At 20.7% G+C, this 13,583-nt stretch overlaps 4 protein-coding genes across 4 annotated transcripts; 2 read left to right on the top strand and 2 right to left on the bottom strand. All coding sequences in view use genetic code 6, as the record gives it.

The window, feature by feature from the left end:
- Nucleotides 1-2,899: 2,899 nt before the first annotated feature.
- On the top strand, nucleotides 2,900-3,427 carry TTHERM_00449490 (hypothetical protein; the record flags this gene model as incomplete). Its single annotated transcript, XM_001013344.1, has 1 exon — nucleotides 2,900-3,427. The coding sequence occupies one exon, from the start codon at nucleotides 2,900-2,902 to the stop codon at nucleotides 3,425-3,427; it is 528 nt and encodes a 175-aa protein (XP_001013344.1).
- A 191-nt stretch (nucleotides 3,428-3,618) lies between these two features.
- On the bottom strand, nucleotides 3,619-4,080 carry TTHERM_000449489 (transmembrane protein, putative; the record flags this gene model as incomplete). The annotated part of the gene is made up of 1 exon (XM_012796932.1): nucleotides 3,619-4,080. The coding sequence occupies one exon, from the start codon at nucleotides 4,078-4,080 to the stop codon at nucleotides 3,619-3,621; it is 462 nt and encodes a 153-aa protein (XP_012652386.1).
- Nucleotides 4,081-8,201: 4,121 nt separating this feature from the next.
- TTHERM_00449470 (hypothetical protein) lies at nucleotides 8,202-9,738 on the top strand (the record flags this gene model as incomplete). Its single annotated transcript, XM_001013342.3, has 5 exons — nucleotides 8,202-8,332; nucleotides 8,608-8,678; nucleotides 8,774-9,003; nucleotides 9,341-9,485; nucleotides 9,554-9,738. Exons 1-5 carry the CDS (start codon nucleotides 8,286-8,288, stop codon nucleotides 9,736-9,738), a joined length of 678 nt encoding a protein of 225 aa, XP_001013342.3. The 5' UTR covers nucleotides 8,202-8,285.
- Nucleotides 9,739-10,944: 1,206 nt separating this feature from the next.
- TTHERM_00449460 (calcium-binding-like protein) lies at nucleotides 10,945-13,583 on the bottom strand (the record flags this gene model as incomplete). Its single annotated transcript, XM_001013341.3, has 10 exons — nucleotides 10,945-11,202; nucleotides 11,598-11,663; nucleotides 11,750-11,815; nucleotides 11,876-11,947; nucleotides 12,014-12,115; nucleotides 12,591-12,654; nucleotides 12,744-12,940; nucleotides 13,021-13,086; nucleotides 13,258-13,367; nucleotides 13,496-13,583. The coding sequence occupies 10 exons, from the start codon at nucleotides 13,581-13,583 to the stop codon at nucleotides 10,945-10,947; spliced, it is 1,089 nt and encodes a 362-aa protein (XP_001013341.2).

Genomic DNA, 13,583 nt, shown 5'->3' with positions numbered 1-13,583 from the left:
TTCTGTTTTAATGTAATAAATCACAAATTAAAATTTACCTAAATAAACTAAATATGAAATTGTGTTTAATTTTTTAATTATTTATGTTTTTATTTAATATTTGGATTCCATTAAAAAAGATCGAATCAAATCAAAAAGTATTTTTCCTCAGTAACACCTTTAACATAATTATTTAATTTACACGAATATCAAACAAACTAGTAGAATAATAAAAATAAATATTCAATATTTTGAAGTTACTATTTTTATTCACAGACAGACAAACAAATTCTTTAATTGTAAATATTTTTTTTAAATTGTAAGCAAATAATTCTTTTATTAGTTTCTCTTTACCTTTACTTATGATTTATACTTGGAATTGATTTTAGTATTGATTGGTTAGTGTTTACACAAATATTATGACTATCTATTTTCAATCATCCGTTTTAATTTCAATTTATTTTTTAACCATTAAAAATAAATAAATTAAAGTATAATTAATTCTAATTCTCTAAGAATCACAAACGTAAGTGAATTCTTGTAGCAATAAATATCTCATTTCTCATTAATTTACATCATTTGTGAGTCAACTATTTATTTCGAGTAAATGAATTTAATTAAAATTTAATTTTTTAATGAGAATGTAAATTTTTATAATGCTTGATATAATTTACTTATTTATCTCTTAGTGCTACTAATTTCTTAAACATATATTTAATTTATATTATAGTAAGCATCTACAAACAAATAAAAGTAGGGAAATTTATTTTGCTTACTTAAGATTTCTATCTTTTGTAGCTTTTTTTAATATAAGAAATTATCATATAGCTGCTGTGAATTCTTTGATACTCTAATAATTTTTGCTTTTGCTTAATATAAATATTTTAGTAAATTTTTTTGATAAAGATTTGTTTACTTTTCACTATTATAGAGGTAATTTTTAATTGGGTACGATTTTAGCCATAAAATTCAGAAAAGATATTAAAATTTACACTTTGTTTTAGTAATTAGGATGATTTGAAAGTAAAATATACTTAGTAAAAGTTTCTACGATTTAACTTTCTATTTACGTTACTAGAAGTTTTCTATCAATCATAAAATAACAAAATATAATTTACTCCTTTTTAAAAAATTATTATTATAAACTTTTTACTCAAAATGCAAATTTTAAATATTGAAATTCTCCTTACATTTGATAAGATTAAACATTTAAAAAATTTATTAAAGTCTGATAGCATCTCTACCAATAAAATTTTTTAAATAAATAGATTAGAAGATATCGTTGAAAATAGAGTTTTTATTTAATAGCTTTTGTAGCTAGTAAAATATAATTGCTAATTTCATTTTATACTTGTAAGCTAATTTAATTTTCAAGTAATTTAATTGAATTTACATAAGTTTAAGTTGGTTTTACTATCTTAAAAATATTCTGAAAAAGAAAGGAATATTATTATAATTATTGTAAGATGTTCGATTTAGAATAGTGCAAGATATTTGAAAAGTACTACGAAATCTGATTTGTTTGATTTTTTCTTCATGACTCAGCAATATAAAATTTTAAATATTTATCAGAAGAGAATATATTTATGGCAATAATGTTAAGAGAGTTAATTACCATACAATATTATCATCTTTTCAATTAAAACCTCAAATAATTAATCGCAGACGAAGGATATGGAGGAGAAAGTTCTTTATTTAAATTATTTCAAAAGAATAGAGAAAATACAGGATTTGTTTTGCGTTTATTATTTTTAGTAAAAATTTAATTGGTTTACTTACTTTTTGGGAGATATTGCCAGTATTTCAGCTGGTAGAAAAGAGTTGAAAAATATTGCAAGTAATAATTGTTAAAATTAAATGAAAATCTAAAATTAAAGTAGATTACATAAGAGTTGATAAAATTTATAGATTTATTAAGCAATAGATAGTAAATTATGGACAAAATTATTTATTTTCACTTTAAATTTACCAAAAAAAAAAACGCAATATGAGATATAAAAATATTCTAAAATTAATTGATTTGCAACAAGAGAAAACAGGGTTGACTGATTATGAAAGCGAATTCTAATCAAAAAGAGCTGGCCAACTGGAGTATATAGTTGTACGAGTTGACTAAATATTAATGGATTAGAATAATATTTTTAAGAATATTGAAAACAAAAACAAAAAAAGAGAGGCACAGAAGTAATTGTTTGAAAAATAAAAGAGGCTGGAGTAAAGAGGTAGGTATATATCTGAAAATTAATTAAATTTATCATGAAAGAAGAAACACGAGTTTACATCAAAAACTGAGAAACCTATTTAAATGTATGAATGCTTTTTAATTAATTTGTTTGTTTGATATGATGAAGAATTTAATATATATGATTGCTTTTTAGTGTTATTAACATTTATCAAATAATACATATTCTCAAAAAATGTAATAAGGTTTGCGAAAATTAGAATGGAAAACCTATAAATAAATAAATAAATTAATTAATTAATGATAGATTGATATCAATCATTAATTTTTCAAAGAGTCCTTCATTTATAAGTAAGAGGTAGTTGATTGATTATCATTAATATTGATTGATTGACTAATAGATAGATAGAAATCTTAATAAAGAAAATTAGCCATAGATATTATCAAAATGTTATAAGGCATAATCAAAAATTTTTTAATTAATTAAACGAGCAAAAAAAATCAAAAGTTAAAAAATACTAAATAAATAAATAAACAAACAAACAATTAAGAAATAAATCAATAAGTCAATAAATAAAGTTAAAGATAACAAAAGTTCTTATTAATTATTATACTGCGATCTTATAAATAAATAAAAAAAAGATAACTAAATAAATACAAACACAATACACATACATACAAACATAAATACTTATTATTTATAAATACTTTGATAAATCTTTCACATATCACTTAATAATGGGTTGTACAGCTGGGAAAGTTCCAATGAAATCATCAAGTAATTAACTGGATTGCACTGATATTAAAAAAAAAAGCTAATCTACCCACGGTTCTGTCCGTTATTCTTCCTCATCTAATTAAGGAGGTCCTGCAAACTCTGTTAATATTTAGGAATGGGGACTTAATCGCAATAATAAACGCGGAGCTCTTTAAGTTGATTATATAAATGACCCCAGTCAAAGTGACCAGATTACTGCAAAAATAACTCGTAGCTCTCCAAATACCATTAAAAAGAGAAGCATCGATTAGGGCAGCTGGTCACCTAATATGGAAAAATTAAAACTCTAGCGCTTAAAGCAGTAATAGGAAGTTGGTATTGTACAAGAAAAGTCTGAATGCGAAGAGTAAGGTACAAGCCACAATTTATATAAGTCCAGCTAGCATAACATTCACAATTCACTAAGTCTCAAATAAAGAAGCTACCAATCTGGAAAGAGTAGTCCTAACCCTGCTCATCATGTCTAACAAGTTTCTATTATAGTATGAAAGTAGATATTATTGTGATAGAAAAAAGCACTCATCTCTCTTTACATCTCTTTATTCTCTTATCTATTAATAATTAAATAACATAAATCAATAAATCTATTACTCACATTTCAACAAAGCTCATCGAGCATGCAAAAACAAACTCATAGATATACAAATTTATAAAAAGATAGATAATTATTATAATATTATCAAATACTATTAAAAAAATAAATAAATATAATTAGACTCAAAAACTCACATTAATATATTGCTATCATTGATTGATTGATTGAATGAATGAATGATTAATTGCTTAATTAATTAATTAATTAATTAATTGGATATGCTGCCTATCCATCAATAAATAAAAACCTTTTGATTGTACTTATCAATTTAAATTGCTTTATAATCCAATTAAATATAATAATTAGCAAATTATAATTAAATCTATATTTAAAATCTACGTGAAAAGCATCTTAGAAACCTACCTACCAACCTGATTGTGCTGTTTATGGTTAAATTAAAAATCGATATCCAACTTATTAAAAATAAATAAGCTTGCTTGAAAACACTCTAAAAAAAATATAGAAAAGAATAAAAAATTTCATGAAATTTTTCTCAATCTAAAATTATATCGAATAAAAGCTGAAATAACAAAAAATCTTTTACATAAGCTAATTTTGATATTTATAAACAAATTCGGTAAGGTCCAATCTGCTTTACTCAAATCATCAGAAAAAGCAAATAAATAAATAAATAAATTTCTAAAAAGCTTTTCAACTGTAAAATCAAATAATCTCAATTTATTATTTGGATTTATGAGTAACAAGTAAAAAACTCTAAATTATGTGAATAAAATCAGACAAAAAAGCTTAATTACGTTAAATAAAACTCTATGCATCTATCTATCTATCTATCTATCTCTATTATATTTTACTACTTAATTTTTTCTATCTAATACAAAAAATAAAAAGTAATCACATGAAAATCAATCAATCATGACTAGCTCTGTCTATCTGTCTGTAATGTTTCTTTCATAGACAGCTAAAAAATCGAAGTTAGTAAATATAAAATAAAATATAAGCGTTTAATTAAATAAATAAATAAATAATAACATAAAATTGCAATAATAACAAAATTAGTAATCACTTTTACTAAATTAAATTCATCTATAATATTTCTTAATGCTCTTAAAATAATAATTAATTTCAATCATTTATATTTGTAAATTTATATCAACTCTCCTACCTAATTATTTAATGATTTCATTTTTATTCATGGTTAAACAAACATTAATTGGAAAATCATAATTCAAACCAAATTAATAAAAGGAAAAACACAAGTAGCTTGATTGATCGCTTAACGCATTTATTTTACTCTAACAGAAAAAAAATGAGTTCATTATGTTTATTATTAATAAATAAATACTTCTATATTATAATTAGTAATATTTTATAATTTTATATTAAATTTTAATTTACACTTTACTGCATACCAAAATACCAATTTAATTTATTGTTAATTAAATATCATTCTTATATCAATTTATATTACCAATATATTTAAATAATTCTTGCTTTACTATAACTTAAAATATCATAAATAAATAAATAAAAATAACCTTTTTAAGATATATTGAGAGTATTTTCAATTTAAAAAAGACATAATCTTTCTTTAGCTTTAATTTAAATTAAATTGAAAATTTAGACATTTTCTACATTAAAATGAATTTGATGATTCTTAGTTGGTGATTTATAAAGGTTTTTAAATTTTTGGATTTAAACGTGAAAAAACATGTAAATTAAATAAAATATGTAAGCTCATAATATATTGAAAAAATAAATCAAAATTTAGTTATAATAAAGAATGGATATAAACTCAAAAAACTTGGTCTAACTTAATCAATCAACCATAAAGTAGACCCAGTAGATCATAATTTAAAACGGAAAAAAAAATTAATTACATAAATTATATTGAAAGAAAGAGCTTGAATATTTAAAGGGAACGTAAAGAATTTATTTAAATTTTTATTTTATTATCTCTCTTTTATTATCTTGAAAATTTAGCTTACATTGCAATATTTTAATAATAATAACAAATTTATTTATTGCTTGTATTTATCAAAATGAAGCTTCCTATCAAATAAAAATAAATAATACTTCTACAAAATACTTAATAATAAACCTGAACATACAGTTTTAGTTTTTCCAATATTTCAAAGGTGCTTAATACAAATCTAAGGATTAATCACTTTTTATTTACAAAAAAAGTTATTTATAATGATAAAATATTATGATATAAAAATATTTTGATTTTAGTATTACGAAAATTGGTGTAAGCAATTGTTCTATCTTCCAAAAATATTCTACTTTGAGCTCTAATTTTTTAATTAAAAGTAAATAAAAATAACTCTTACTATAAATATTATGTAATTTGTAATAATAGCATAATAATGTTATCGAATTTTAAAATTTTTTTATTTTTTTTACAGCGGTTCTAGTCACTTACTTTACAAATGTTAATTAACTTTAAAATTTACGAAAGTTTATTTATAAAAGTGTTTTTGATAATTGAGAACGCTACATTCATTAATTAATTAATGTGCTTACAATTAAAAGTTTACATAAAAAATACTTCTTATTTTTGATGATAAATATTAAATAATAAATTGATCTTAGGTTTTATTCTAAAGAATTATATTTTAAAATATTTTCTTATTTTTAACTAACTAACTATTAGTGTACTAGAAAAAATACTTGAAATATTTAAATGTTATTTTGAATATTAATATCAATCAATATATGTTTGTTTGTTTGCTTTTAGAGAATGAAAATATCAAAAATAAATAAAGGATTATTGTCAAAACTTTATTTTAATAATTAATTAACATTTTATGAATTAATTAATGCTAATAAAATATCAATTAGTATTTTTTAAGAATTTTATATGAATTAATTAAATAAAATTTGGTTTTAAAAGTAAATCTTAAAGAAACTTATGCAATTTTTTCTGAGAAATAGTATACTTTTGAATAAATTGCTTTTGATTGAATATAAATAGATTTTATAACCAATTAATTTTATTTCTCTATTGATTTGTTTGTTAATTCATTCATTGAATAAGTGCTTCAATAACTATTTTTCGAAGGATTTAAATATTTTATTTTATTATCATTAGATAAAATTTAATTATTTATCTATCTCATAACTGATTTTTAATTAATAAGATAATTAATTCTCTATAAATTAAATAAATATATTATATTTCTTTTCAAGCTATTATAACATATTTCCAATTTTTTCTATTAAAAAGTAAAAATCTTTTAAGGTATTTACTTAAAAAAATGAATCGTTTTATTTATAAATATTTAAAAACAAAATAAAATAATTTTTAATATTATTTAACATAACAATTATAATAATTTAATAAATTCATTGAAGTTTCTATTTACATTTAATAGATTTATTAATAAAAGTATCATTAAAATTTACAGTCTAAGTATTATAAATTTAACATAGCATTTTAACACAGTATCATTTTTATCTATCTAAATTTAAATTATTAAAATTATTATAATAATAATGCTAGTAAATATTTAAATTTAAGGAATTTTATTTAAAACTTCAGCTTCTTTATTTAATAATTAGAATTTTTTATAATCAAAATTTTTATTAGCTTTTTTGTTTTATTCAATATCATAATTATTTTATATTTTAGTAAAAAATTTATTGCACTTAGTATTGCTTATTTAGTCACCAAATTTTTTATTATTCTTTCACTTTTTTTATTTAACTTCTTTTAAATATTGAATTATAATTTTAATTTAAAATTTATTAATAGGAAGGAATCAAAATAATTAAAAATTTTTAAAATTCTTTTGTACATTTTTTAATTCGAATAAAAAATAAATTTTATAAAATTTGAAAAAAATTTAATAAAAAAGAATCTTTTTTTTATTTTATTATTTTTAAATAATTCATTAATTTTTAATATAATAATTGACAAAATAATATTTCAAAATATAAAATCATTCGATCATATCTTTTTAAGCATCTCGTTTTCTATTTGAGATATTTACTTTAGTCTATAAAGTAACTTTAAATTAGCATTTTAGAATAAAAATTAACTCATTAATAATTTATTAATTTTAAATTATGAAATTTTTAGAATTATCATTTATTTAATTTTTTTTTTAATATTATTAACATCAATTTTTGTTGAAATACATAAATATATCAATAGATAAATAAATATATTGATATAATAGTTATAAAGATAGATAGACATATGCTTGAGTTAGTTAAAATATTTAAAATTGTAAAAAATATTAATCAAATTTTATTAATTGTAAATATTAACTTTGCTATTCATTTATAAAAATAATATTTTTTAAAATAAACATTTAAAATTATTTTTAGTTTTTAACATAAATTATCATAAAAAATGTAATTTATTTTTGGTAATTATTTATTTTTTGAAAATTGATAAAACAATTAAATTAAAAACTATTGGCAATGACTATGAACTGAAAAATTTATTTATAATTTCATCAATAACAAATTCAATGAAGAGTTATACAAATTAATATAATCTTTGGTAAATTAAATGATTTAGGAAGATAACACAGACAGGCAGACCAACAGACTAGCAAACTGACAGAAAGACTGATTGATTTATTTATTTATTTATTCATTTATATATGATAACAATGAGATAATAGTAAAAATTCTGCTAACTATTTGTTAAGGATAAGGAAGAAAAAAATAAAGATAAAGATCATAACAAAGAAGTAAAAGTAATTCATAAAATAAAAATAAAAAATAATTCTTATTATTTGCATCATTAAGATAATTAATTATTAACAAAATATAAAGAAATGTTTGAAGGTACCAGATTATCCTATGTTGTTCCTGGATACACAGGGTAAAAAAAATGAATTGACTTAGAAATGAAAAGATAACTCAAACTTCATAATATATTTTCCCCCAAGAAGCTTTTTTTAAACGCAGTTTTTAACTCACAAAAGTTCGTTTCATTCATCACAAATTTTATGAAACGAAGATATTGATATAAATACTACTTTGATGTTAATGAAGCTTTTTTGAAAATAAATTAGGAATTAAAATTGTTTGATAAAATTAATTAGCATTTCCACTTTTTTAAAGTAGCTAGCATAATACTTTTTATTATAAAAATAGTCACATTCCTAAAGTAATTAGAGACGATCCTATACCCATTCAAAAGCAAGAACCCAAATACTAAATTCCAGGTATTTAGCATGAATAATAAATTAATTTTGATGATTAATCAAATCAATGAAAAGTAAAAAAAGAATTAATAAATATTTTTATAAATTTTATGCAGGTTATGATGGATATATTCCCTCCATTAAATCTGAAAATATCTTTGGTAAGACATATGGAAAAATTACTTATACAATCTCTAAGGGTGACTAACATCAAGGCTAAGATGTTAATGCTTAATAAAGATATGCAAGTGTTACCCAAGAAACTTATATTAATTAGAATTAAGTTCTTTAAAGAACTGCTGCAGAAATAGTAGGTGTCCCTCCCAAATAACTTTAATACACTCTCGTAAATAAATATTCTTTAAAAAAATAATTCTTATTATAAATTAACTTGAATAATTAATTGTTCATTTATCAAAATTGTTAATGAAAGTCTTTGTTTTTAATCTTACAAAATATTGATTAATTGATAGAAGATAGATAGATAGATCAATAGATAGATTAATCAATCTTTTTATTAATTGATTAATGCAAAAATTTATATAACTCCAAAATTATAAAAATACATAGAATTTTTTGATAGTTAAATAAATGATTGGCATAAATGACATGATAAAAAAAATATAATTAATTCCTTTTCAATTAGATGCCATTTTAAAATCTTAAAATTATTTTTTTAAAAGACTGATAAAATGAAAGACAGCAATTTCTGGTAGACATAATTATAACATACCAAAAAGTTATAATAAGAAGAATCATAAAATGTAAGACCTTAATAATTCGAAGAAAGTCTTGATAAATTCTATGGTGATGATAAAGTAGATCCAAGTAAATAAATATTATAACTAATATATTACATTTAAATAAATGTTATTTTTCAAATCTAAAATAAATAGTTAGAATCGGAACTCCTCTTCCAGGTTACACTGGTACCAACAAAAGAATTGTTGCAGCTAACATTTTTGGTTAAACCTTTGCTAATGCAAGAAAGACCGCAGCTGCAGATTAACATAATATTGACAATGAAAAAATGCACAACTTCAAATTATAAGCCTAAAATATCCCCAATATCAGAAGATGAAAAGTTTGATTAAAAATCAAGCTTGCTTATTTGCTAGATAACTTGCACATTTTTAGTGTCTTACTTATCCATTCAAAAATTATCATTAGAGTAAAAAGAAGTAAAAAGATCAGCAAAAACACTAAATTTATCAATGTCAAATACAATTACACTTTAAATATATATATTATACTCGTACATATTTTCATACTCATTTTTAAAATTTAAATGCTTCACTATAATTAAATTCTTTTTTGATAAATAAATAAATAAACATTTAATTATATTTTTTAAAATATTTATTTACTTGTTTGTTTGTTTACATAATATTTGGTATTTTTACTTATTTATGTTAACTATATATATCCTATTTTTTTATATTTTCCACTCATAATTTACAATTATTCAAATGAATTTAATGGTTATGAGCTTATATTTCAAGAATTATGTCACTTAATACAATCTTAAATATCAATAGATCTTCTGTATTTGTATTAATTAGGGTCTGGCCGAATATCACTTTTTTAAAGAATATCAAATAATTATATTATGTATGTATGAAAGAAAATTAATTTTTTCGATTTTATAGTTTTTTTTTGTTAAAGTATATATAAAAGAATTCAAAATTTATTTTATAAAATATTCAACAATATTTATTAATACTTAAATCATTTATAAAATTTTTTTGGTTTATTTTTAATTGATTTTTCTGTTTATTTGATTAAGTTTTGTTGAATTTTAAGTTATTTTTATTTATTTTTAATCATTTGAAAGATAATAAAGTTTAAAAAAGAAAGAAAGAAAGAATGAATGAATGAAGCATTTAATAAATTTAAATTATAATTAATTTAGAATTAAATTGAGAATTTCAGGCAGAATTAGATACGATGATAGTTGCATAATCAAATTAGGGAATAAGTTAGATAAATATAAATTAAGATATAAGACACATGTGGTTGATATACATTTTAAGGATTTTAAATCTTTTTAAATTAACAATTTATTATGACAGTGAAGTGATAGTTGTTGTTACAATTTGTTTGTTTAATTGAGTATTCAAAAAAATGAGGAATAACCTGCCAATATTATTGATTAAGTGATTTATTATTTATTTATTTATTTTATTTATTTATTTTTATTAATTCATGAATTAATTATAAAGTTTTATAATTTATGGTTGGTTGAATATATTGACAGCGTTAAAGACAAAATATGTTAAAATTGGAATCAGATTTCTTCTAGAATATGTATCATATAGTCTTTACGATCCTCTTATTCTCCTTAGCTTTCTTAGTTGGCTTCATTCACACATTATTTAATGCATTAAATCAGTAACATTTTATTTCTCTCAATGATATGTTTAACTTTTTCATTTTCAATAGTAGAGAATCCTTATAAAAAGTGATCGAATAAAATTAAAGCAACTTCTTTGAATCCACCTTATTCTTCACTGCTCAATATGGTCATTACTCTTTTCAAATTTTCCTAAAAATTTTTGATAAAATTAATTTTAACTAAATTATTTTTTTAATTTAAATTTCTTTAACTGAAAACTAATAAATTAATTAACAAAAAATAAATAATTGTTTTCTATTCAATATAAATAATTATTTTTCTTTTAGTCAAACATCTCTTTTAACATTTCGAGTGATTTTATTTTTATTAATGTTTAAATAATAGTTGTGATTATTATAAAAAACAGTTATTTTAAAAGTGATTTGATAACTATTTGGATGAAAAAGAGCAAATTGTTAAGAGTTTTTAAATTGCAATTAAGAACTGATTGTTTTTTTGTTTAAAAAAAACTTGGTTAAATTTAAATGAATAGATTTTGAAGAAGAAATGTCATTTAATTAATTGAAAATAGAAAATTAAGTTACTTTGTCGTTGATGAATTTCAGATTGAACTATTTATTAACGGGATCAGAAAGAATTTAATTAAGTGTCTATTTATAGAAATTTAAAAAGGATTTAATATTAGATAATTTAGAAAGACTATATATATATAATATTAATTGAATTAGTATTTTACTAGTAAAATATCTCTTTTTGCTAAGTAGTTTTCTGTTTCTGCAAGTTCTACAAATAGCTTGAACACCTATTTAATTAGAAATTTGCAAGATTAGTTAATTTTTGTAAATGTTTTTTATTTATTTACTTCGCTGTGATTGTCAAGCAAGAACTTGCTTAGGATTTCTTTTTATTTTGGCTTCTTTTGCTTGAAAATTACCTAAAAAATAATTAATTGATTTAAAAATGTTTAATTTTAAATCGTGAATTAAATTAATTTAAATACATGGAAAGTTTCTAGAGCTTCAGAGGCTATTTCGAAGACAGCATTTTTGCTGACCTTAATTATTGAGTCCAAAAGTTGTAAATCGAGCATTTAGTCTAAGAACTATTTATAGTTTATAATATAAATAACTTCAATAAAAAGTCATTTTATAGCTTAGAAAGAATATAAATGTAAGACTAACAAAACAATGTCAGTCAAAGAAAATTTGATAACTTTTAACAGATAAATTATGATTTTTTTTTAATTTTTTGCAAGAAAAAATTTTCCTTAAATCTAAATATAGAGACCAAGCTTTATTTTTTGAGCCAATAATACAAAATCTTATCCCGTTTTGAAGAAAGAAAGGTAAGAATGATAATCAGTATTAAGGGCACTTAATCAAAGTGTTTACAATTTCAATTAAAAGTTTATATGAAAAGTTAGTGAAAATTAAAACACTCACAATGCTTAGTATAAATATATCAATCAATCAATCAAACTTTAAAATTTTATGGGAATAAAATGAAGTGATTTATTTAAAAATAAAATGAAGGAAATAGAAATTAAGTAGATTTAAATGATGAGAACAATTTTTTACCTCTTATTTTAATAGGATTCTCAAGACATTACCAGTAAAAAAGTACATTTCATTTTTTTCGAAGCTTTATTAAAATTTTAAAGAAATATTAAGAAACAAGATGATTTGAGAATTTGTGGGATAAATCTCCCATCAAATCGAATGTATTTATACTATTAAAATAGGTAGAATGTAATGCTCTTGGCATAGGTAGCAAAGTACTAACAGCACGATTAAGAGATTTTTAAGCTGGATGTGAGAATTGCGTAGACTGATTTTTTCATTTCAAAGGGCAATAAATGTGCATGCAATAATAGATTATGTAAAGCAATTTATAGATATTAGCAATCTGCGATTTAAACGCTAGATTTCTATTAATTTGCATTAAAAGGAGATAAAATTAAATGAGGTTTATTTCAATTATTTAAATAAGTATTAGAAATTCGATTACATCATTTTCTTAAGTGACTATTTGCTTGCATCTCTACATGTACTTATCTAACTTCTGAATTGTATTCTATTTATCATTTTATATTTTAATGTTGATATGCTTTTCTTTCTTTGCATTTATGTATGCATATTATATATATTTATTAAATACACACGCTTATGCATACAAAATCAGCTTAACTAAAAAATATCTATACAGCAAGCAACAAAAATTTGCTTTTAAAAGTTAGATTTTTACCTTAGAATCGGGTGTCTTCAAGAAGTTTATTGTGCATGCCAATAAGCAGGCTGAGTTCTCTACGGGATTTTTATTTTTTCTGCCAAAAAAGTTTGTTAAACGCTTTGAATCTAAAATTATTTATGTTAGAAAAATAAGGTTATTGTTAATATTTAAATAATCATATTGAATATTTTTGATCATAATTGGAAGCCATCTAAAGACTCAATATAGAGAGAGAATAGTGAAAATTTTTTACCACTAGGATTGCTTTGTATGAATGATGCGCCTAAGCTATTACTGCTCATTTTAAAACTATTTGTTGCATTTAATTGAGAGCCGTTCAT

This window comes from Tetrahymena thermophila (genome assembly GCF_000189635.1).
Source record: "Tetrahymena thermophila SB210 genomic scaffold scf_8254686, whole genome shotgun sequence".
Lineage (NCBI taxonomy): Eukaryota > Ciliophora > Oligohymenophorea > Hymenostomatida > Tetrahymenidae > Tetrahymena > Tetrahymena thermophila.
This window is presented reverse-complemented; position numbering and strand designations above follow the sequence as displayed.